This window comes from Oncorhynchus clarkii, unplaced genomic scaffold (assembly GCF_045791955.1).
Source record: "Oncorhynchus clarkii lewisi isolate Uvic-CL-2024 unplaced genomic scaffold, UVic_Ocla_1.0 unplaced_contig_458_pilon_pilon, whole genome shotgun sequence".
Taxonomy (NCBI): Eukaryota; Metazoa; Chordata; class Actinopteri; order Salmoniformes; family Salmonidae; genus Oncorhynchus; species Oncorhynchus clarkii.
In genome coordinates, this window is record NW_027257958.1 from 40,602 (window position 1) to 64,145 (window position 23,544).

General features: G+C 41.3%; 1 protein-coding gene across 1 annotated transcript; it reads left to right on the forward strand.

Annotated features, from left to right (window-relative positions):
* The first annotated feature begins 11,120 nt into the window (after window positions 1–11,120).
* LOC139394267 (zinc finger protein 135-like) lies at window positions 11,121–18,285 on the forward strand. Its single transcript, XM_071142294.1, has 2 exons — window positions 11,121–11,607; window positions 16,890–18,285. Exons 1-2 carry the CDS (start codon window positions 11,226–11,228, stop codon window positions 18,140–18,142), a joined length of 1,635 nt encoding a protein of 544 aa, XP_070998395.1. The 5' UTR covers window positions 11,121–11,225; the 3' UTR covers window positions 18,143–18,285.
* The last annotated feature ends 5,259 nt before the right edge of the window (window positions 18,286–23,544 follow it).

A 23,544-nucleotide genomic window follows, 5' to 3' on the forward strand; every position in this document is an offset into this window, starting at 1 on the left:
TAGGATAAAGGCAGGAAGTTGGGACTTCGGGGTGAGGGGAGTCCTAGCTAGACGCGGGTGCGGTATAGTCTTTTCACCATACAGACATATGAACAGGTCGTCTTATGTATTTTTCACATCTAGTAAATCTATGCTTTTAAGTTGATTGGAGAATCATTTATTTGTTGGATATAAGAAGAATAAACCTTTTTTTGTTGCACCATATCCCTGGATGTCATTGGATGTTTTTTTTGCCGGTTGGGAACTTAGAATGTGGACTGTACGCGTCCGAAACAAGCGTGCTTCAGGTTTGGGCAGTGGCTGTGGTCAATATGTAAGGAAGCCACTACAGTTGTTATTTGATCTGATTTCAATAGCTGGCATTTAGATGGCCGTAACGAATCGATATGTGGACAGCGGACACCCTTGTTTAACTCTTTGACAATTCAACACTCTCTGAGAAGTTGCCGGCGTGTTTACTATTTCACAGCTGGGGTTGTGCTACACATAACTTTTACCTATTGAATAAGAGACTCAACAAAATGTTGAAATTCCAGGCATGTACAGTGGGGGCAAAAAAAGTATTTAGTCAGCCACCAATTGTGCAAGTTCTCCCACTTAAAAAAGATGAGAGAGGCCTGTAATTTTCATCATAGATACACTTCAACTATGACAGACAAAATGAGAAGAAAAGAAGTTCAGAAAATCACATTGTAGGATTTTTAGACTCAACAAAATGTTAAAAGTCCAGGCATGTATATATCAAATCCAGTCTTGCTTTATCAAAGGCCTTTTCAAAATCTGCTATAAAAACCAGGCCTGACTTCTTAGATGTTTCATGATGTTCTATTATTTCTAGTAGTTTGTCGTATTTTTATCTCCAATGTATCTTCCCATGTTAAAAACCTGTCTGATCAGGATGAACAATAACCTGGTAAAAACCCTTTTTTAAATTCTGACTGCTATGCATTTCGCTAGTATTTTTTGCATCACAACATTGATGTGTAAGATGCCTCCATTTTTTTTTTTAGATAGACTGTGTCTTTATATTTGCCATCTGGGTCTTGTTTTAATAATAGTGAAATCAGACCTTCCTGCTGAGTACCTGACAGACTACCATTTCTATATGGACTAGTTAAAACAAGCTAATAATGGAGCTTTGAGTAAATAAAAAAAAGGCTTCATATACCATATACCTGTATGCCATCAAGCTCTGGGTTTTTTCCAGACTGAAATGATTTACTAGCCTCAAAAATTATTCCTCTGTAATTTGGCCCTCGCAATGGTCTTTCTGTGCATTTGTTAATTTTCCATTTTATTTTTTTGGGGGAAAGAATTCCTTACAGTAGTCATCATACAGAGCATGAGACGGAAAGGAACATATCTGCTTAAAATATTTAGCTTCCTCTTTTAAAAAATATAATTCGGAGAATCATAGATGACTTTGTCTTTAATAAGTTTCTGCCAATTATTTTTTGTTAGGGTTGCTGTGTTGGAGATTCAGGAAGAATTTGGTGCATTTTTCTCCATATTCCATAATTTGCTTTATTTTTGTAATAGATTACATTAGATCGTTCTTGAATAAGTTCCTCGAGTTCTTTTTTGTTTTTCTCTAACCTATTTTGTATCTCTGTAGTATTGTTTTTTATTGCTATCTACCTGAACTATAGGTTCATGTATTTCCATTGTTAGTCTTGTCTCTTTAGACAGAAACAACTTTTTTTTTAATTATTATTGATGAATATTGAATTGAATGACCTCTGAAATCTACATTTACAGGTATCCCAAACAATAAGGGGATTTGCTGAACCTATATTGTACTGGGAAAAAAACAGTTATAAATTATTTAGTCTTATTTAAGAATAAATTGTCCTGCAGTAGACTTTGATAAAATTTCAATATCCCCATCCACATGAAGGCCAATTAGATGATGGTCTGATCACATTCTGTCTCCTAATCAATACTTGTTTAACCTTTGATGCGAGAGAGAAAGAGACAAGGAAGTAGTCAAGACGACTAGCTTAATTATGTCTCCTCCATGTATATCGTAATAGGTCAGGGGTTGTTAGTCCATAATATTTGTGATCTCCGTAAGGGCACGGTGATGAGTGATTAGCTTTACGGTCCATTGAGGTACTTAACACTGTGTTATAGTCTACTAGCATAATAGGATGATCATTTGTTGCCTGTAAATTCAATAAATTTGTGTAAATGTTTTCTAATAAGTATGGATCATCCTGATTTGGACCATTTAGATTAATACCATATAGATTAATACCATATAGATTAATACCATATAGATTAATACCATATAGATTCATATCATATAGATTAATACCATATAGATGAATATCATATAGATTAATACCATATAGATTAATACCATATAGATTAATACCATATAGATTAATATCATATAGATTAGATTAATACCATATAGATTAATACCATATAGATTAATACCATATAGATTAATATCATATAGATTAATATCATATAGATTAATACCATATAGATTAATACCATATAGATTAATATCATATAGATTAATACCATATAGAGGTTAATACCATATAGATGAATACCATATAGATTAATATCATATAGATTAATACCATATAGAGGTTAATACCATATAGATGAATACCATATAGATTAATATCATATAGATTAATATCATATAGATTAATACCATATAGATTAATACCATATATACCATATAGATCAGGGGTGTCAAAGTCAAATGGACGGAGGGCCAAATAAAAAAATCAGCTACAAGACGAGGGCCGGACTGTTCGAATGTTCATTGAAAAATTTTTAAATGACGCATATAGTCTAGTGAACCTAATTGAACCTACTGAAAACCTAACAAATATATTACAATATGATCAGATAAATAAAGCAATATTTTCTTATGGCTCTGTCAGTAATCTTTAATTTTCAACAGACACAAAAGACAAATTTCCTTTATATAAATATCCCCATAACATGAACATTAAATGAAAGAAACCGGTATTCAAGGCACCATCAGTAGACTATATTTTCTATTTTAGCAAAAGTGGGCTAAATTTACTTCAAAGAAAAAACAATAATAGCAATTTTCTATCATCCACTCAACTGAAATATTTTAAAAATATAATTGGATTGAAATACAAAAAAATAAAGTGCAAAAATCTATTAATCAAAAACAACACTTTGTTTAAGGAGAAGTAACATGCAGTGAAAACAAATATTAAATTTTAACTTTTAAACTTGAACTGAGTAAAAACTCTAAATATGTGATTGCACAGTAATGTTCACTTGTTTGAGGTTGAGGGTGATACTTGGTGGTGTCCCATCTTTTCCACAAGTTCATCAATGTTCGGGGTAAGGCTCTGAGCTGAAGAAATCCTCAGAATTGAGTGGAGGTGTTCAGCAGTAAGTCGACTTCTGTGTGATGTTTTGTTCAGGTTCATCAAAGAAAACAGTTGTTCACACAGGTATGTGCTGCCAAACATAGACAACGTTTGAGCAGCCTGGATGCGCAGCTGGGGCATTGTGCCGGGGAGGAAACGGGCGAACTCCGCAGCACCCACTGCCGCATATTTTGCCCTCAGTGCATCATTGCATTGGAGGTCAATCAACTCCATTTGGAGGTTTGGTGGTGAGCTTTCCACGTCAACAGCAAATGGGTTACCGAGCAGTTCCAACCTGCTTTTTTGTGCTTCAAAGTCAGCAAATCGGCGTCGAAAGTCAGCGGCAAGCATACCTATTTTATCAGCCAACTGTGTGCTCGGGAACGCACTGGTAGAGAGCTTCTCTTTCATGGTCTGGCAGCTGGGAAAGTGGCTCAAATTTTCTTTCCGCATCTGCGTCTCCCACAGAGTCAGTTTGGTTTTAAATGCCTTCACTGTACTGTACATATCAGAGATGACACGATCCCGACCCTGCAGCTGCAAGTTTATTGCATTCAGATGACTCGTAATGTCACACAGAAAAGCCATTTCACACAGAAACATTTCGTCTCGGAGTTGTGTTGTGTCTTTCCCTTTGCTGTCCAAGAACAGACAAATCTCCTCACGAAGCTCGAAACATCTTTGAAGCACCTTTCCCTGGCTTAGCCATCGCACCTCTGTGTGATAAGGCAAATCACCATGCTCCGTTTCTAACTCCGTCAGAAATGCCTTGAACTGGCGGTGATTCAAACCTTTGGCTCTGATAAAGTTAACTGTGCGCGTGATGATGCTCATTACATGCTCCATTTTCAAGGCTTTACCGCACAACGCTTCCTGGTGTATGATACAATGATAAGCTGTCAGCTCACCTGTCGCGTTTTCCTCTTGCATCTTTTCCCGTATCTTCGCCACCAGTCCGCTCCTGTGTCCACACATCGCAGGTGCTCCGTCGGTTGTCAAACCCACAAGTTTTTCCCAAGGCAGCTCCATCTCATTTACACATCTTGACACCTCTTCATACAAATCATGCCCCGTAGTTGTGCCATGCATAGGACGTAAAGCCAAAAACTCCTCTGTCACGCTTAGGTTGGAGTCCACTCCGCGGATGAAAATTGACAACTGGGCAATGTCAGAAATGTCGGTGCTCTCATCCACAGCCAAGGAATATGCAATAAAATCTTTTCCCTTTTTCACAAGCTGCTCTTTTAGATTGATGGACAACTGGTCTACTCTCTCGGCAATGGTGTTTCTGCTCAGACTCACATTTAAAAAGAGTTGCCTTTTTTCTGGGCAAACTTCGTCACAAACTTTAATCATGCAGTTTTTGATGAAATCCCCCTCCGTAAATGGCCGGGCTGATTTAGCGATCTCTTCTGCCAAAATAAAACTGGCCTTGACAGCCTTTTGTAGCCTTTGTTCCATGTCCATATTCTTGTTTTTGTCCGCGTGTTTCGTTTCATAATGTCGTCTCAGATTATACTCTTTCAGTACCGCCACACTTTCTCCACACAGAAGACACACAGGTTTTCCAGCTACCTTCGTGAACATATACTCCGACTCCCACCTTGTTTGAAACCCCCGGTTCTCAGTATCCACCTTCCGTTTTGCCATTTTTGATGGGTATCTGAAAGTTAATTTTACTGTGATGCTGACGACTGCTGTGCCAATAAATATTGAAATGAAGCAGCCTACTGCTCGGTGCGTCACCTTTGCATTGTGGGAAATGTAGTATTGGTGCGTGTAAAAGATCTGCGGGCTGCCGGCTTGCTGCGGGCCGGTTCTAATAATAAATCAAGATCATCCCAGGGGCCGTAAAAAACCTTCTTGCGGGCCGGATGTGGCCCGCGGGCCTTGACTCTGACATATGTGATATAGATTAATACCATATAGATTAATATCATATAGATTAGATTAATACCATATAGATTAATACCATATAGATTAATACCATATAGATTAATATCATATAGATTAATACCATATAGATTAATACCATATAGATTAATATCATATAGATTAATACCATATAGATTAATACCATATAGATTAATACCATATAGATTAATACCATATATACCATATAGATTAATACCATATAGATTAGATTAATACCATATAGATTAATATCATATAGATTAGATTAATACCATATAGATTAATACCATATAGATTAATATCATATAGATTAATACCATATAGATTAATACCATATAGATTAATACCATATAGATTAATACCATATAGATTAATACCATATAGATTATCTGTTTTTCCATCCACTTTTATATTCAAAAGGAGCCACCTTCCTTGCGAATAATTGTTGACTGTTTACACATTCGGATCGACATTTTTGATCATTAATATCATCACACCTTTTGAGTTCCTTTGTCCATGACAATTTCACCAACCCCATTTCCTTTTTCCACGCAACTTCATCTCAGGATGTAGATCGAGTTTCCTGTAAATAATAGATGTTATATTCCTTTTCTTTCAGCCGCATAAAGACTGATCTTTTCCTATAATGTCTTAACCCGTTACAATTCTAACCGGCTATACTTATTGTAGCCCTTACTGTAACTAGACACTATTCTCAGTCTAAATGGACCATCATTAGTGCTTGTAAAGTTACTGCCATCAGAGGTATTATGAAGGTCAAAAATAGAGATTTCAAATGTCTGATGTTTAGAATTCAAGAAACAGGTTCGAGCAACCATTTGTTTGGTTCTGTTTGCCTGTGAGCCAATGCCCCAGATGTTAGAAAATGTAGTCAAGATATTACGTGTCTAGTAGATCTGTGCAGGTTGATGTCTATGATCGTGGATGTGATTTAGTGAGTGTGTGTACGATGTCTGGATTAGAGTAAGACTATAATGTGTGATGTCTGAAATAAAGAATAACCCAGCCAGTTTGCATGGTTGAGTGTCTGTGTGTGTACGATGTCTGGATTAGAGTAAGACTATAATGTGTGATGTCTGAAATAAAGAATAACCCAGCCAGTTTGCATGGTTGAGTGTCTGTGTTTGTACGATGTCTGGATTAGAGTAAGACTATAATGTGTGATGTCTGAAATAAAGAATAACCCAGCCAGTTTGCATGGTTGAGTGTCTGTGTGTGTACGATGTCTGGATTAGAGTAAGACTATAATGTGTGATGTCTGAAATAAAGAATAACCCAGCCAGTTTGCATGGTTGAGTGTCTGTGTGTGTACGATGTCTGGATTAGAGTAAGACTATAATGTGTGATGTCTGAAATAAAGAATAACCCAGCCAGTTTGCATGGTTGAGTGTCTGTGTTTGTACGATGTCTGGATTAGAGTAAGACTATAATGTGTGATGTCTGAAATAAAGAATAACCCAGCCAGTTTGCATGGTTGAGTGTCTGTGTGTGTACGATGTCTGGATTAGAGTAAGACTATAATGTGTGATGTCTGAAATAAAGAATAACCCAGCCAGTTTGCATGGTTGAGTGTCTCTGTGTGTAACATGGAGTGTAGCCTTAATATTCAGGATGATGATTGTAATCCGTGTCGTATATAAACATCATAGTTACAAAAAACTTCCTTTTCATAGAAAAACACATCCCAGCATTTCCATGGTAATTGACGTTTCACATAATGACGAAAGAGGCCTTGCATTACTATAGAGACGGCTTCACTACAGTACACATGTATCCAGTACATTATGTTATTATTCCCCAACGTTTCTGTTCTGATGTCTTCCTGCTTGTTGTAAACATAGATAAACATGTCGACCAAGACAACGGCCCTGTTCTGATATCTTCCCATTGCTTGTTGTAAACATAGATAAACATGTCGACCAAGACACAAAAGATAGACAAACAAAAATCATATTTAATTACAGAAAAGTTCTCGACAATAGAGAGAGACAGAGTGAGAGAAGAAAAGAGAGGGGAGAGGAGAGAGAGATGCTACTGGGGAATCCTCCACAAGCTACTGGGGAATCCTCCACAAGCTACTGGGGAATCATCCACAAGCTACTGGGGAATCCTCAACAAGCTACTGGGGAGTCCACCACAAGCTACTGAGGAATCCTCCACAAGCTACTGGGGAATCATCAACAAGCTACTGGGGAATCATTCTCAAGCTACTGGGGAATCATCCACAAGCCACTGGGGAGTCCACCACAAGCTACTGGGGAATCATCCACAAGCCCTGGGGAGTCCACCACAAGCTACTGGGGAATCATCCACAAGCTACTGGGGAATCCTCAACAAGCTACTGGGGAATCCTCCACAAGCTACTGGGGAATCATCAACAAGCTACTGGGGAATCCTCCACAAGCCACTGGGGAATCCCCAACAAGCTACTGGGGAATCATCCACAAGCTACTGGGGAATCCTCCACAAGCTACTGGGGAATCCCCAACAAGCTACTGGGGAATCCTCCACAAGCTACTGGGGAATCCCCAACAAGCTACTGGGGAATCATCCACAAGCTACTGGGGAATCATCCACAAGCTATTGGGGAATCATCCACAAGCTACTGGGGAATCCTCAACAAGCCAAGAGTGGCAAAGGGTGGCTACTTTGAAGAATCTGAAATATAAAATATATTTTGATTTAACACTTGGTTTAACACTTGTTTTGGTTACTACATATGTGTTATTTCATAATGTTGATGTCTTCACTGGTAAGGAATTAAAGAAAAACCCTGGAATGAGTCGGTGTATCCAAACGTTTGACTGGTACTGTATGTTGGGTTGGTAACGTGTGGAAAGACCCACCTCATTGGTTAATATTCCCTGTAGTAGAAACATCTGTTGGGTCTGTAGGATGTGGAAAGACCCACCTCATTGGTTAATATTCCCTGTAGTAGAAACATCTGTTGGGTCGGTAGGATGTGGAAAGACCCACCTCATTGGTTAATATTCCCTGTAGTAGAAACATCTGTTGGGTCTGTAGGATGTGGAAAGACCCACATCATTGGTTAATATTCCCTGTAGTAGAAACATCTGTTGGGTCTGTAGGATGTGGAAAGACCCACCTCATTGGTTAATATTCACTGTAGTAGAAACATCTGTTGGGTCTGTAGAATGTGGAAAGACCCACCTCATTGGTTAATATTCGCTGTAGTAGAAACATCTGTTGGGTTGGTAGAATGTGGAAAGACCCACCTCATTGGTTAATATTCACTGTAGTAGAAACATCAGGTTGGTAGAATGTGGAAAGACCCACCTCATTGGTTAGTTTTCTCTGGGTAATGAGTAATGCAGTTTAAAGGCAGTGGTCCATTTTGAACCCACAACTCCCTCCCTGTTTTTCAACTAGTCGCCCAGTACAGCACCGTTAATATTTAATTGAACGTTCTAGTACTTTTCCGTACTGAACACAGCTCAGTTCTGTTACACCGTGTAGGAGCAGTTTGGACCTACTCAGTACTGTTACACCGTGTAGGAGCAGTTTGGACCTACTCAGTACTGTTACACCGTGTAGGAGCAGTTTGGACCTACTCAGTACTGTTACACCGTGTAGGAGCAGTTTGGACCTACTCAGTACTGTTACACCGTGTAGGAGCAGTTTGGACCTACTCAGTACTGTTACACCGTGTAGGAGCAGTTTGGACCTACTCAGTACTGTGACACCGTGTAGGAGCAGTTTGGACCTACTCAGTACTGTTACACCATGTAGGAGCAGTTTGGACCTACTCAGTACTGTTACACCGTGTAGGAGCAGTTTGGACCTACTCAGTACTGTGACACCGTGTAGGAGCAGTTTGGACCTACTCAGTACTGTTACACCGTGTAGGAGCAGTTTGGACCTACTCAGTACTGTTACACCATGTAGGAGCAGTTTGGACCTACTCAGTACTGTTACACCGTGTAGGAGCAGTTTGGACCTACTCAGTACTGTTACACCGTGTAGGAGCAGTTTGGACCTACTCAGTACTGTTACACCGTGTAGGAGCAGTTTGGACCTACTCAGTACTGTTACACCGTGTAGGAGCAGTTTGGACCTACTCAGTACTGTTACACCGTGTAGGAGCAGTTTGGACCTACTCAGTACTGTTACACCGTGTAGGAGCAGTTTGGACCTACTCAGTACTGTTACACCGTGTAGGAGCAGTTTGGACCTACTCAGTACTGTTATACCGTGTAGGAGCAGTTTGGACCTACTCAGTACTGTTACACCGTGTAGGAGCAGGTTGGACCTACTCAGTACTGTTATACCGTGTAGGAGCAGTTTGGACCTACTCAGTACTGTTACACCGTGTAGGAGCAGGTTGGACCTACTCAGTTCTGTTACACCATGTAGGAGCAGTTTGGACCTACTCAGTACTGTTACACCGTGTAGGAGCAGTTTGGACCTACTCAGTACTGTTACACCGTGTAGGAGCAGTTTGGACCTACTCAGTTCTGTTACACCATGTAGGAGCAGTTTGGACCTACTCAGTACTGTTACACCGTGTAGGAGCAGTTTGGACCTACTCAGTACTGTTATACCGTGTAGGAGCAGTTTGGACCTACTCAGTACTGTTACACCGTGTAGGAGCAGGTTGGACCTACTCAGTACTGTTATACCGTGTAGGAGCAGTTTGGACCTACTCAGTACTGTTACACCGTGTAGGAGCAGTTTGGACCTACTCAGTACTGTTATACCATGTAGGAGCAGTTTGGACCTACTCAGTACTGTTACAGCATGTAGGAGCAGTTTGGAGCTACTCAGTACTGTTACACCGTGTAGGAGCAGTTTGGACCTACTCAGTACTGTTACACCGTGTAGGAGCAGTTTGGACCTACTCAGTACTGTTAGACTGTGTAGGAGCAGTTTGGACCTACTCAGTACTGTTACACCGTGTAGGAGCAGTTTGGACCTACTCAGTATTGTTACACCGTGTAGGAGCAGTTTGGACCTACTCAGTACTGTTAGACTGTGTAGGAGCAGTTTGGACCTACTCAGTACTGTTACACCATGTAGGAGCAGTTTGGACCTACTCAGTACTGTTACACCGTGTAGGAGCAGTTTGGACCTACTCAGTACTGTTACACCGTGTAGGAGCAGTTTGGACCTACTCAGTACTGTTACACCGTGTAGGAGCAGTTTGGACCTACTCAGTACTGTTAGACTGTGTAGGAGCAGTTTGGACCTACTCAGTACTGTTACACCGTGTAGGAGCAGTTTGGACCTACTCAGTACTGTTACACCGTGTAGGAGCAGTTTGGACCTACTCAGTACTGTTACACCATGTAGGAGCAGTTTGGACCTACTCAGTACTGTTACACCATGTAGGAGCAGTTTGGACCTACTCAGTACTGTTACACCATGTAGGAGCAGTTTGGACCTACTCAGTACTGTTAGACCGTGCAGGATCTAGCTAACCTATCTGTTTGTTTGATTTTCTAAATGTGCAGAAGTAAATTGTTTTAAATTCTCACTCATTAAAGATATTCGCTAATCGACACATGCTTTTCTTTATACGTCTCAATATAATAATATGATATAAATAAATAAATAAAAAATATAATTAAGTGTCTCAAAATAAAATAAAAATGTCCCTTGACTGTTACCCTCCCAGCCACCAGGTGGCGATGGGCCTGTTTCAGGGCAATGCTGCCGGTGTGACGTATAATCTAATGGACGGGACGCTTCTTCAAACAAGAAAAGCGAGTTATTCATCTCGGTAGCTTTCTAGCCAACATAGCAGATTTTTAAATGCTTTCGTTGTATGTTAGCGACTGTGTTATAAACACACTTGTCGTATCTACTAGCTAGTTACACCATTTCATTAAATATTTACGTTGTTGTTAGTCAGCTAGCTAGCTGGGTAAATTAGCAGTAGTGCTAGTCTAGTCACTAATGCTAACTAGCTATCTAGCTAACATCCCAACCATGAGCTCAGTAAACGAGGGGATCTGCTGGACGGAGAAAGAAACTCTGGGGCTGAACATTGTCGTGAAAGAGGAGAAGGAAGAAGAGGATGTCACAGTAAAACAAGAAACAGATGTTGAGGCTGTTACAGTGAAAGAAGAAGAGAAAGACGTTTCAGTGAAAGAAGAGGAAGACGCGTTCAGAGTGAAAGAGGAGGAGGATGTCACAGTAAAAGAAGAGGAGGAAGAGAAAGAGGAGATGACTGTCACAGTGAAAGAAGAGGAAGACGTTTTTGGAATGAAGGAAGTGGGGGAGATTACTGTCACATTAGAAGAAGAAGAAGAGGAGACGGGAGATCTGATTAACAACAGTGAGTAATATCTTTGTGAAAGCTACAAATAGACGGCGCGGCCAATAAAACGTTAATAAATCAAATGTATTTATATAGCCCTTCGTACATCATCTGATATCTCAAAGTGCTGTACAGAAACCCAGCCTAAAACCCCAAACAGCAAGCAATGCAGGTGTAGAAGCACAGTGGCTAGGAAAAACTCCCTAGAAAAGCCAAAACCTAGGAAGAAACCTAGAGAGGAACCTGGCTATAAGGGGTGGCCAGTCCTCTTCTGGCTGTGCCAGATGGAGATTATAACAGAACATGGCCTAGATGTTCAAATGTTCATAGATGACCAGCAGGGTCAAATAATAATAATCACAGTGGTTGTCAAGGGTGCAACAGGTCAGCACCTCAGGAGTAAATGTCAGTTTGCTTTTCATAGCCGATCAATCCGATTATCGCTACCGCTACTGCTGTCTCTAGAGAGTTGAAAACAGCAGTTCTGGGACCTGTAGCACGTCCGGTGAACAGGTCAGGCTTCCATAGCCGCAGGCAGAACAGTTGAATCTAGAGCAGCAGCACTGCCAGGTGGACTGAGGACAACAAGGAGTTATCAGGCCATGTAGTCCTGAGGCACAGGTCCTCCGAAAGAGGGAACGAAAGAGAGAAAGAGAATTAGAGTGCATACTTAAATTCACACAGGACACCGGATAAGACAGGAGAAATACTCCAGATATAACAGACTGGCCCTAGCCCCCCGACACATAAACTACTGCAGCATAAATACTGGAGGCTGAGACAGGAGAGGTCGGGTCGGGAGATACTGTGGCCCGTCCGATGATACCCCCGGACAGGGCCAAACATGAAGGATATAACCCCACCCACTTTGCCAAAGCACAGCCCCCACACCACTAGAGGGATGTCTTCAACCACCAACTTACCATCCTGAGACAAGGCTGAGTAAAGCCCACAAAGATCTCCACCACGGCACAACCCACTTAAGTGACGCACCCCTCCTAGGGACGGCATGGAAGAGCACCAGTAAGCCAGTGACTCAGCCCCTGTAATAGGGTTAGAGGCAGAGAATCCCAGTGGAGAGAAGGGAACCGGCCAGGCAGAGACAGCAAGGACGGTTCGTTGCTCCAGAGCCTTTCCGTTCACCTTCACACCCCTGTGTGAAGGTGAACTTTGTAACACTATGGAACACTATAGGACACTATGGAACACTATGGAACGCTATGGAACACTATGGACTATCATCTCTGGAAGATAAATATGTATTATTAGATTTAATTGTGCTGAGACTCACTTAAAATGTTTGCCTGACAGAAACCATTGATTTCAAAGTTTAACAAACCATACAACTCTATTGACAAGGACCACTTTTAGTCCCCAACCGACCCCTCGTGCCCCTAGGGGGGGTCGTTCGTGCCCCTGGAGGGGGTTGTACCCCTAGGGGGGGGTCGTGTCCCACAGTTTGGGAACCACCCTGTAGCCTACTGACATCTTTACAAGCGTGATTCATAAATCAGGGTGAGAGATGTTTAATTAGACAATAATGGATTCCCTTTTTCAATGATAGATAAGGACACTACAGTTAAACGTTTCACATTGGATTTATTAACTACAAAAAGGTGGGATGCGTTTTTTAATTATGTTGCTGCTCTGCACAAACAAGCTGGTTAGTTAGCTAGCTTGGGCCCAACGTTAAGCCACCAGACATTCAAAGCTGCTCCTCCTAGGTTTAATTCTGTGGGCCTAATTCAGATGGTGGCTGGCAGTTCACTAGTCTGTCCATAGTGACTGGCAGCTCACTGGTCTGTCCATGGTGACTGGCAGCTCACTGGTCTGTCCATAGTGACTGGCAGCTCACTGGTCTGTCCATAGTGACTGGCAGCTCACTGGTCTGTCCATAGTGACTGGCAGCTCACTGGTCTGTCCATAGTGACTGGCAGCTCACTGGTCTGTCCATAGTGACTGGCAGCTCATTGGTCTGTCCATAGTGACTGGCAGCTCACTGGTCTGTCCATAGTGACTGGCAGCTCACAGTGGCTGGTCTGTCCATAGTGACTGGCAGCTCACTGGTCTGTCCGTAGTGACTGGCAGCTCACTGGTCTGTCCATGGTGGCTGGCAGCTCACTGGTCTGTCCATAGTGGCTGGTCTGTCCATAGTGACTGTCAGCTCACTGGTCTGTCCATAGTGACTGGCAGCTCACTGGTCTGTCCGTAGTAACTGGTCTGTCCATGGTGGCTGGCAGCTCACTGGTCTGTCCATAGTGACTGGCAGCTCACTGGTCTGTCCATAGTGACTGGCAGCTCACTGGTCTGTCCGTAGTGACTATCAGCTGACTGTTCTGTCCATAGTGACTGGCAGCTCACTGGTCTGTCCATCCATTTACTCTACTGTACTGAGCTATACTCTACTGTGCTGAGCTATACTCTACTGTACTGAGCTATACTCTACGCTACTGAGCTATACTCTACTGTACCGAGCTATACTCTACTTTACTGAGCTATACTCTACTGAGCTATACTCTACTCTACTGAGCTATACTCTACTTTACTGAGCTATACTCTACTGTGCTGAGCTATACTCTACTCTACTGAGCTATACTCTACTGTACTGAGCTATACTCTACTGTACTGAGCTATACTCTACTGTGCTGAGCTCTACTCTACCGAGCTATACTCTACTCTACTGAGCTATACTCTACTGTACTGAGCTATACTGTACTGTGCTGGGCTATACTCTACTGTACTGAGCTATACTGTACTCTACTGAGCTATACTCTACTGTACTGAGCTATACTCTACTGTACTGAGCTGTACTGTGCTGGGCTATACTCTACTGTACTGAGCTATACTGTACTGTGCTGGACTATACTCTACTGTACTGAGCTATACTCTATTGTACTGAACTATAATGTACTGTACTGCACTATACTCTGCTATACTGTACTGTACTGAGCTATACTCTACTGTACTGTACTGAGCAATACTGTACTGAGCTATACTCTATTGTACTGAGCTATAACGTACTGTACTGCACTATACTCTGCTATACTGTACTGTACTGAGCTATACTCTATTGTACTGAGCTATAATGTACTGTACTGCACTATACTCTGCTATACTGTACTGTACTGAGCTATACTCTACTGTACTGTACTGAGCAATACTGTACTGAGCTATACTCTATTGTACTGAGCTATAATCTACTGTAATGTAGCTCACTGGTCTGTCCATAGTGACTGGTCTGTCCTTGGTGACTGGCAGCTCACTGGTCTGTCCGTAGTGACTGGTCTGTCCATGGTGGCTGGCAGCTCACTGGTCTGTCCATGGTGGCTGGCAGCTCACTGGTCTGTGGCTGGCAGCTCACTGGTCTGTCCATAGTGGCTGGTCTTTCCATGGTGACTGGCAGCTCACTGGTCTGTCCATAGTGACTGGTCTGTCCATAGTGACTGGCAGCTCACTGGTCTGTCCATAGTGACTGGTCTGTCCGTAGTGACTGGTCTGTCCATAGTGGCTGGCAGCTCACTGGTCTGTCCATGGTGGCTGGCAGCTCACTGGTCTGTCCATGGTGGCAGGCAGCTCACTGGTCTGTCCATGGTGGCTATACTCTCCTCTACTGAGCTATACTCTCCTCTACTGTACTGAGCTATGCTCTCCTATACTGAGCTATACTCTCCTCTACTGTACTGAGCTATGCTCTCCTATACTGTACTGAGCTATACTCTCCTATACTGAGCTATACTCTCCTCTACTGTACTGAGCTATACTCTCCTATACCGAGCTATACTCTCCTATACTGTACTGAACTATGCTCTCCTCTACTGTACTGAGCTATACTCTCCTCTACTGTACTGAGCTATACTCTCCTCTACTGTACTGAGCTATACTCTCCTATACTGTACTGAACTATGCTCTCCTCTACTGTACTGAGCTATGCTCTCCTATACTGAGCTATACTCTCCTCTACTGTACTGAGCTATACTCTCCTATACCGAGCTATACTATCCTATACTGTACTGAACTATGCTCTCCTCTACTGTACTGAGCTATACTCTACTGTACTGAGCTATACTCTCCTATACTGAGCTATACTCGCCTATACTGAGCTATACTCTCCTATACTGAGCTATACTCTCCTCTACTGTGCTGAGCTATGCTCATCAACTAATCTCCACTGTCCCACAGCCCAGCCAGGCAATTCATAAACTAATCTCCACTGTCCCACAGCCCAGACAGGCAATTCATAAACTAATCTCCACTGTCCCACAGGCCAGCCAGGAAATTCATAAACTAATCTCCACTGTCCCACAGCCCAGACAGGCAATTCATAAACTAATCTCCACTGTCCCACAGCCCAGACAGGCAATTCATAAACTAATCTCCACTGTCCCACAGCCCAGACAGGCAATTTATAAACTAATCTCCACTGTCCCACAGCCCAGACAGGCAATTCATAAACTAATCTCCACTGTCCCACAGCCCAGACAGGCAATTCATAAACTAATCTCCACTGTCCCACAGCCCAGACAGGCAATTCATAAACTAATCTCCACTGTCCCACAGCCCAGCCAGGAAATTCATAAACTAATCTCCACTGTCCCACAGCCCAGCCAGGAAATTCATAAACTAATCTCCACTGGAAAAAATAAACTCAACATTATTACCCCATGTTTCTAGTCCAGCGTTTGGTTTGTAACAGAAGGGACCTGTTCTGAACCTTGCTCTCTGACCTCTGACCTCTGCATTTTGTATACGTACAGACAATATGTATAGAACGTATTCTGGTGATTTATTATTCAATAGAAATGTATGGAAAATATGTATTTATTCCTATGTAATCTCCCTTTACCTGCTATAATGAAAAGATAGTGGCTAATTGTTGGTTTGTTACTAGAACGGTACATAAGGGGTTAAAATGGGGCTAGAATGGTACAAAAGGGGTTAAGATGGGGCTAGAATGGTACATACCGGGTTAGATGGGGCTAGAATGGTACATACCGGGTTAGATGGGGCTAGAATGGTACATAAGGGGTTTAGATGTGGCTAGAATGTTTGTTTCCAACATTTACTTGCTATAGTGACAGCTAGTGGTTAATTGTTGGGTTGTTACTAGAATGGTAAATAATGGGTTAACAGCCATTACCCGGGTAGTATTGTGAATAACTAATGGCTATTAACCAATCGGCATTCATGTTCCAAGTGTACTGTTTAATCTAGTCTAGATTAAACCTCATAGGAAGACAGTTTTATCATGTGGAGGTTTCATCCAGGTCTCTCTGTTTAACCAAATACTCTGTCTTTGGCAGGAGAGAGACCAGTCTGTCACTCTGACAGCAGTAAGAGTCCTTCAGAGGAACCAGACCCAGAGACTCCCAAACCAGTGAGACGACTCGACTGTTCCAAGTGTAATAAGAGTTTTAAGTTGTCATTGAACCTAAAAAAGCATGAGAGAAAACACACAGGAGGAAAACCTTTCCACTGCTCCCAGTGTGGAAAGAGATTTTCACGATCACAGAACCTAAAAAAACACAGTAGAATACACACAGGAGAAAAGCCTTACCACTGTTCCCATTGTGGAAAGAATTTTAGGTTGTTGGATAAGCTGAAGGAGCATGAGAGGACGCACACAGGGGAGAAACCTTACCATTGCTCCGTGTGTGGAAAAGGTTTTGCCCAGTTAGCTTACCAAAAAGAGCATGAAAGGAAACACACAGAAGAAAAGCCTTTCCAATGTTCCCAGTGTGGAAAGAGATTTTCCCGATCACAGAACCTAAAAATGCATCAGAGGACACACACAGGGGAGAAAACGTATCTCTGTTCCCAGTGTGGAAAGTGTTTTACTCATTTATGGAGCCTGAACAAACACAATAGAATGCACACAGGAGAAAAATCTTACCACTGTTCCCATTGTGGACAGAGTTTTAGGTTGTTAGGGAACCTAAAAGAGCATGAAAGGAAACACACAGGCGAAAAGCCTTTCCAATGTTCCCATTGTGGAAAGAGATTTACACGAGCACAGCAACTAAAATCACATGAGAGGACACACACAGGGGAGAAACCATACCACTGCTCCCAGTGTGAAAAAAGTTTTACGCAGTTAGCGAGCCTGAACACTCATAAGAGAATACACACAGGAGAAACGCCTTACCCCTGTGCCCTATGTGAAAAGAGATTTTCAAGACCACAGGAACTAAAATCACATGAGAGGACACACACTGGGGAGAAACCATACCACTGCTCCCAGTGTAAAAAGAGGTTTTCGCTGTTAGGGAGCCTGAACAAACATAATAGAATCCACACCGGAGAAAAGCCTTACCACTGTGCCCATTGTGGAAAGACATTTTCACGATCACAGGACCTAAAATCACATGAGAGGACACACACAGGAGAAAAGCCTTACCCCTGTCCCCATTGTGGAAAGAGATTTTCACGATCACAGGAACTAAAATCACATGAGAGGACACACACCGGGGAGAAACCTTATCATTGCTCCCTGTGTGGAAAGGATTTTTCCCATTTAGGGAGCCTGAACAAACATAAGAAGACAATGCACTCTTGAGTGAAGCCTTACCCATGTTCCCATTCCCAGGCTGTGTTCTGATGAGTCACTGTGTTCTGATGAGTCACTGTGTTCTGACTGATGTTTGACTGTTGTTTTATGCCACATTAAACCATATTGTTTATATTAAATCTTATTCAACAATACGCCTGTTTTTCCTCTGGAGACATGATTATATCTAAAATCAGATTATAATTTTAAAATGTTTTTTTTTGTTTATTTTGATTCTACACTTTGATAGATTGGATCCATGTTAGAACCCTTAGATGTTTATGACATGATTTAGATATTTTAAACTGTAAATTGGATGAATATTGTGTGTATTTATTGATTCTGACCTTGAAACCTCGAGAAACGTAGTTGTTTTGGTTTCATTCAGTTAATTTGTGTTCTAGTCTCCAAGCTGTGATGATGTTGTTAACACAAAAAACATTCACAACCTCTTGAATGTTCCCATCCGTGTTATTCCACTACGTTAGAGAAAATACAGGTGCTGATTGTAAAACACATTTGATTAATGCAACATTTTTATCTGAATGAAAGTATTAATGAAAATGTTTTAATTCTGTTGGCCACTAGTGGACATTCACTATAAAACAATAAAGAATCAACAGTAAATATCACAGAAGTTCCAAAAGAATAAAGACATTACAAATGTCATGTTATGTCTATATACAGTGTTGTTGTGTTGTGCAAATAGTTAAAGTACAAAAGGGAGAAATAAATAAACATACAGTTGAAGTCGGAAGTTTACAGACACTTAGGTTGAGGTCATTAAAACTAGTTTACAGACACTTAGGTTGAGGTCATTAAAACTAGTTTACAGACACTTAGGTTGAGGTCATTAAAACTAGTTTACAGACACTTAGGTTGAGGTCATTAAAACTAGTTTACAGACACTTAGGTTGGAGTCATTAAAACTAGTTTACAGACACTTAGGTTGAGGTCATTAAAACTAGTTTACAGACACTTAGGTTGAGGTCATTAAAACTAGTTTACAGACACTTAGGTTGAGGTCATTAAAACTAGTTTACAGACACTTAGGTTGGAGTCATTAAAACTAGTTTACAGACACTTAGGTTGAGGTCATTAAAACTAGTTTACAGACACTTAGGTTGGAGTCATTAAAACTAGTTTACAGACACTTAGGTTGAGGTCATTAAAACTAGTTTACAGACACTTAGGTTGAGGTCATTAAAACTAGTTTACAGACACTTAGGTTGGAGTCATTAAAACTAGTTTACAGACACTTAGGTTGAGGTCATTAAAACTAGTTTACAGACACTTAGGTTGGAGTCATTAAAACTAGTTTACAGACACTTAGGTTGAGGTCATTAAAACTAGTTTACAGACACTTAGGTTGAGGTCATTAAAACTAGTTTACAGACACTTAGGTTGAGGTCATTAAAACTAGTTTACAGACACTTAGGTTGAGGTCATTAAAACTAGTTTACAGACACTTAGGTTGGAGTCATTAAAACTAGTTTACAGACACTTAGGTTGAGGTCATTAAAACTAGTTTACAGACACTTAGGTTGAGGTCATTAAAACTAGTTTACAGACACTTAGGTTGGAGTCATTAAAACTAGTTTACAGACACTTAGGTTGAGGTCATTAAAACTAGTTTACAGACACTTAGGTTGAGGTCATTAAAACTAGTTTACAGGCACTTAGGTTGAGGTCATTAAAACTAGTTTACAGACACTTAGGTTGGAGTCATTAAAACTAGTTTACAGACACTTAGGTTGAGGTCATTAAAACTAGTTTACAGACACTTAGGTTGAGGTCATTAAAACTAGTTTACAGACACTTAGGTTGAGGTCATTAAAACTAGTTTACAGACACTTAGGTTGAGGTCATTAAAACTAGTTTACAGACACTTAGGTTGGAGTCATTAAAACTAGTTTACAGACACTTAGAATGAGGTCATTAAAACTAGTTTACAGACACTTAGGTTGAGGTCATTAAAACTAGTTTACAGACACTTAGGTTGAGGTCATTAAAACTAGTTTACAGACACTTAGGTTGAGGTCATTAAAACTAGTTTACAGACACTTAGGTTGAGGTTATATCTTTATGTTTGAAGCCTGAAATGTGGCAAAAGGTCGCAAAGTTCAAGGGGGCCGAATACTTTCGCAAGGCACTGTATATACACAGTAAAACGAGTCCTATATCGACATAACCTGAAAGGCCGTTCAGCAAGGAAGAAGCCACTGCTCCAAAACCACCATAAAAAAAGCCAGACTACGGTTTGCAACTGCACATGGGGACAAAGATCGTACTTTTTGGAGAAATGTCCTCTGATCTGATGAAACAAAAATAGAACTGTTTGGCCATAATGCCCATCGTAATGTTTGGAGGGAAAGGGGGGGGGGGTCTTGCAAGCCGGAGAACACCATCCCAACCGTGAAGGACGGGGGTGACAGCATCATGTTGTGGGGGTGCTTTGCTGCAGGAGGGACTGGTGCACTTCACAAAAAGATGACATCATGAGGATGGAAAATTATGTGGCTATATTAAAGCAACATCTCAAGACATCAGCCAGGAAGTTAAAGCTTGGTCACAAATGGGTCTTCCAAATGGACAATGACCCCAAGTATACTTCCAAAGTTGTAGCAAACTGGCCTAAGGACAACAAAGTCAAGGTATCACAAAGCCTTGAAAATGCGTGTGTGAGCAAGGAGGCCTACAAACCTGACTCAGTTACATCAGCTCTGTCAGGAGGAATGGGCCAAAATGTATTGTGGGAAGCTTTTGGAAGGTTACCCTAAACGTGTGACCCAAATTAAACAATTTAAAGGCAATGCTACCAAATACTAATTGAGTGCATGTAAACTTCTGACCCACTGGGAATGTGATGAATGATACAAAATCTGAAATAAATCATTCTCTCTACTATTATTTTGACATTTCACATTCTTAAAATAAAGTGGTCATCCTAACTGACCTAAGACAATGAATATTTACTAGGATTAAATGTCAGGAATTGTGAGAAACTGAGTTTAAATGAATTTGGCTGAGGTGTATGTTAACTTCCGACTTCAACTGTCCATCTATGTACTTACAGAAATGAGCTCTTCTGAGTGGGTGAATGGATGGCTGGAAGGTGGATGACACAACGTGTCAGTCAGAACATCAGGAGAGCTCTTCTGAGTGGGTGAATGGATGGCTGGAAGGTGGATGACACAACGTGTCAGTCAGAACATCAGGAGGGCCTTTGACCTTTTATTTAAATGAGTTTACTTCTTTAGTTTGTTCCCAGTTTAGAACAGAACACACGTTAACAATAAGTTGGCCTCCACCACATTGGTTAGTATTCTTTGTAGTAGACACATCTGTTGGGTTGATACTGTTATCAAATCAAATCAAATTTAATTTGTCACATACACATGGTTAGCAGATGTTAATGCGAGTGTAGCGCAATGCTTGTGCTTCTAGTTCCGACAATGCAGTAATAACAAGTAATCTAACTAACAATTCCAAAACTACTGTCTTGTACACAGTGTAAGGGGATAAAGAATATGTACATAAGGATATATGAATGAGTGATGGTACAGAGCAGCATAGGCAAGATACAGTAGATGGTATCGGGTACAGTATGTACAAATGAGATGAGTATGTAAACAAAGTGGCATAGTATAGTATAAAGTGGCTAGTGATACATGTATTACATAAGGATACCGTCGATGATATAGAGTACAGTATATACGTATGCATATGAGATGAATAATGTAGGGTAAGTAACATTTATATAAGGTAGCATTGTTTAAAGTGGCTAGTGATATATTTACATCATTTCCCATCAATTCCCATTATTAAAGTGGCTGGAGTTGAGTCAGTGTCAGTGTGTTGGCAGCAGCCACTCAGTGTTACACCGTGTAGGGGCAGTTTGGAGCTACTCAGTACTGTGACACCGTGTAGGAGCAGTTTGGACCTACTCAGTACTGTTACACCGTGTAGGAGCAGTTTGGACCTACTCAGTACTGTTACACCGTGTAGGAGCAGTTTGGACCTACTCAGTACTGTTACACCGTGTAGGAGCAGTTTGGACCTATTCAGTACTGTTACACCGTGTAGGAGCAGTTTGGACCTACTCAGTACTGTTATACCGTGTAGGAGCAGTTTGGACCTACTCAGTACTGTTACACCGTGTAGGAGCAGTTTGGACCTACTCAGTACTGTTACAGCATGTAGGAGCAGTTTGGACCTACTCAGTACTGTTACACCATGTAGGAGCAGTTTGGACCTACTCAGTACTGTGACACCGTGTAGGAGCAGTTTGGACCTACTCAGTACTGTTACACCATGTAGGAGCAGTTTGGACCTACTCAGTACTGTTACACCATGTAGGAGCAGTTTGGACCTACTCAGTACTGTTACACCATGTAGGAGCAGTTTGGACCTACTCAGTACTGTGACACCGTGTAGGAGCAGTTTGGACCTACTCAGTACTGTTACACCGTGTAGGAGCAGTTTGGACCTACTCAGTACTGTTACACCGTGTAGGAGCAGTTTGGACCTACTCAGTACTGTTACACCGTGTAGGAGCAGTTTGGACCTACTCAGTACTGTTACACCGTGTAGGAGCAGTTTGGACCTACTCAGTACTGTTACACCGTGTAGGAGCAGTTTGGACCTATTCAGTACTGTTACACCGTGTAGGAGCAGTTTGGACCTACTCAGTACAGTTACACCGTGTAGGAGCAGTTTGGACCTACTCAGTACTGTTACACCGTGTAGGAGCAGTTTGGACCTACTCAGTACTGTTACACCGTGTAGGAGCAGTTTGGACCTACTCAGTACTGTTACACCGTGTAGGAGCAGTTTGGACCTACTCAGTACTGTTACACCGTGTAGGAGCAGTTTGGACCTACTCAGTACTGTTACACCGTGTAGGAGCAGTTTGGACCTAGCTGCCTTATTGGGATATTATCTGTTTGTTTGATTTTCTAAATGTGCAGAAGTAAATTGTTTTAAATTCTCACTCATTAAAGATATTCCCTAATCGACACATGCTTTTCTTTATACGTCTCAATATAATAATATGATATAAATAAATGAATGAAAAAACTAAGTGTCTCAAAATAAAATAAACATTTCCCTTGACTGTTACCCTCCCAGCCACCAGGTGGCGATGTGCCTGTTTCAGGGCAATGCTGCCGGTGTGACGTATAATCTAATGGACGGGACGCTTCTTCAAACAACAACAGCGAGTTATTCACCTCCGTAGCTTTCGAGCACCTCGGTATCTCACTAGCCAACATAGACGATAAAATTGCAGATCTTTAAATGCTTTCGTTGTATATTAGCCACTGTGTTTTAAACACACTTGTCGTATCTCCTGGTTAGTTACCCAATTTAATATTTACGTTGTTGTTAGCTAGCTAGCTGGGTAAATTAGC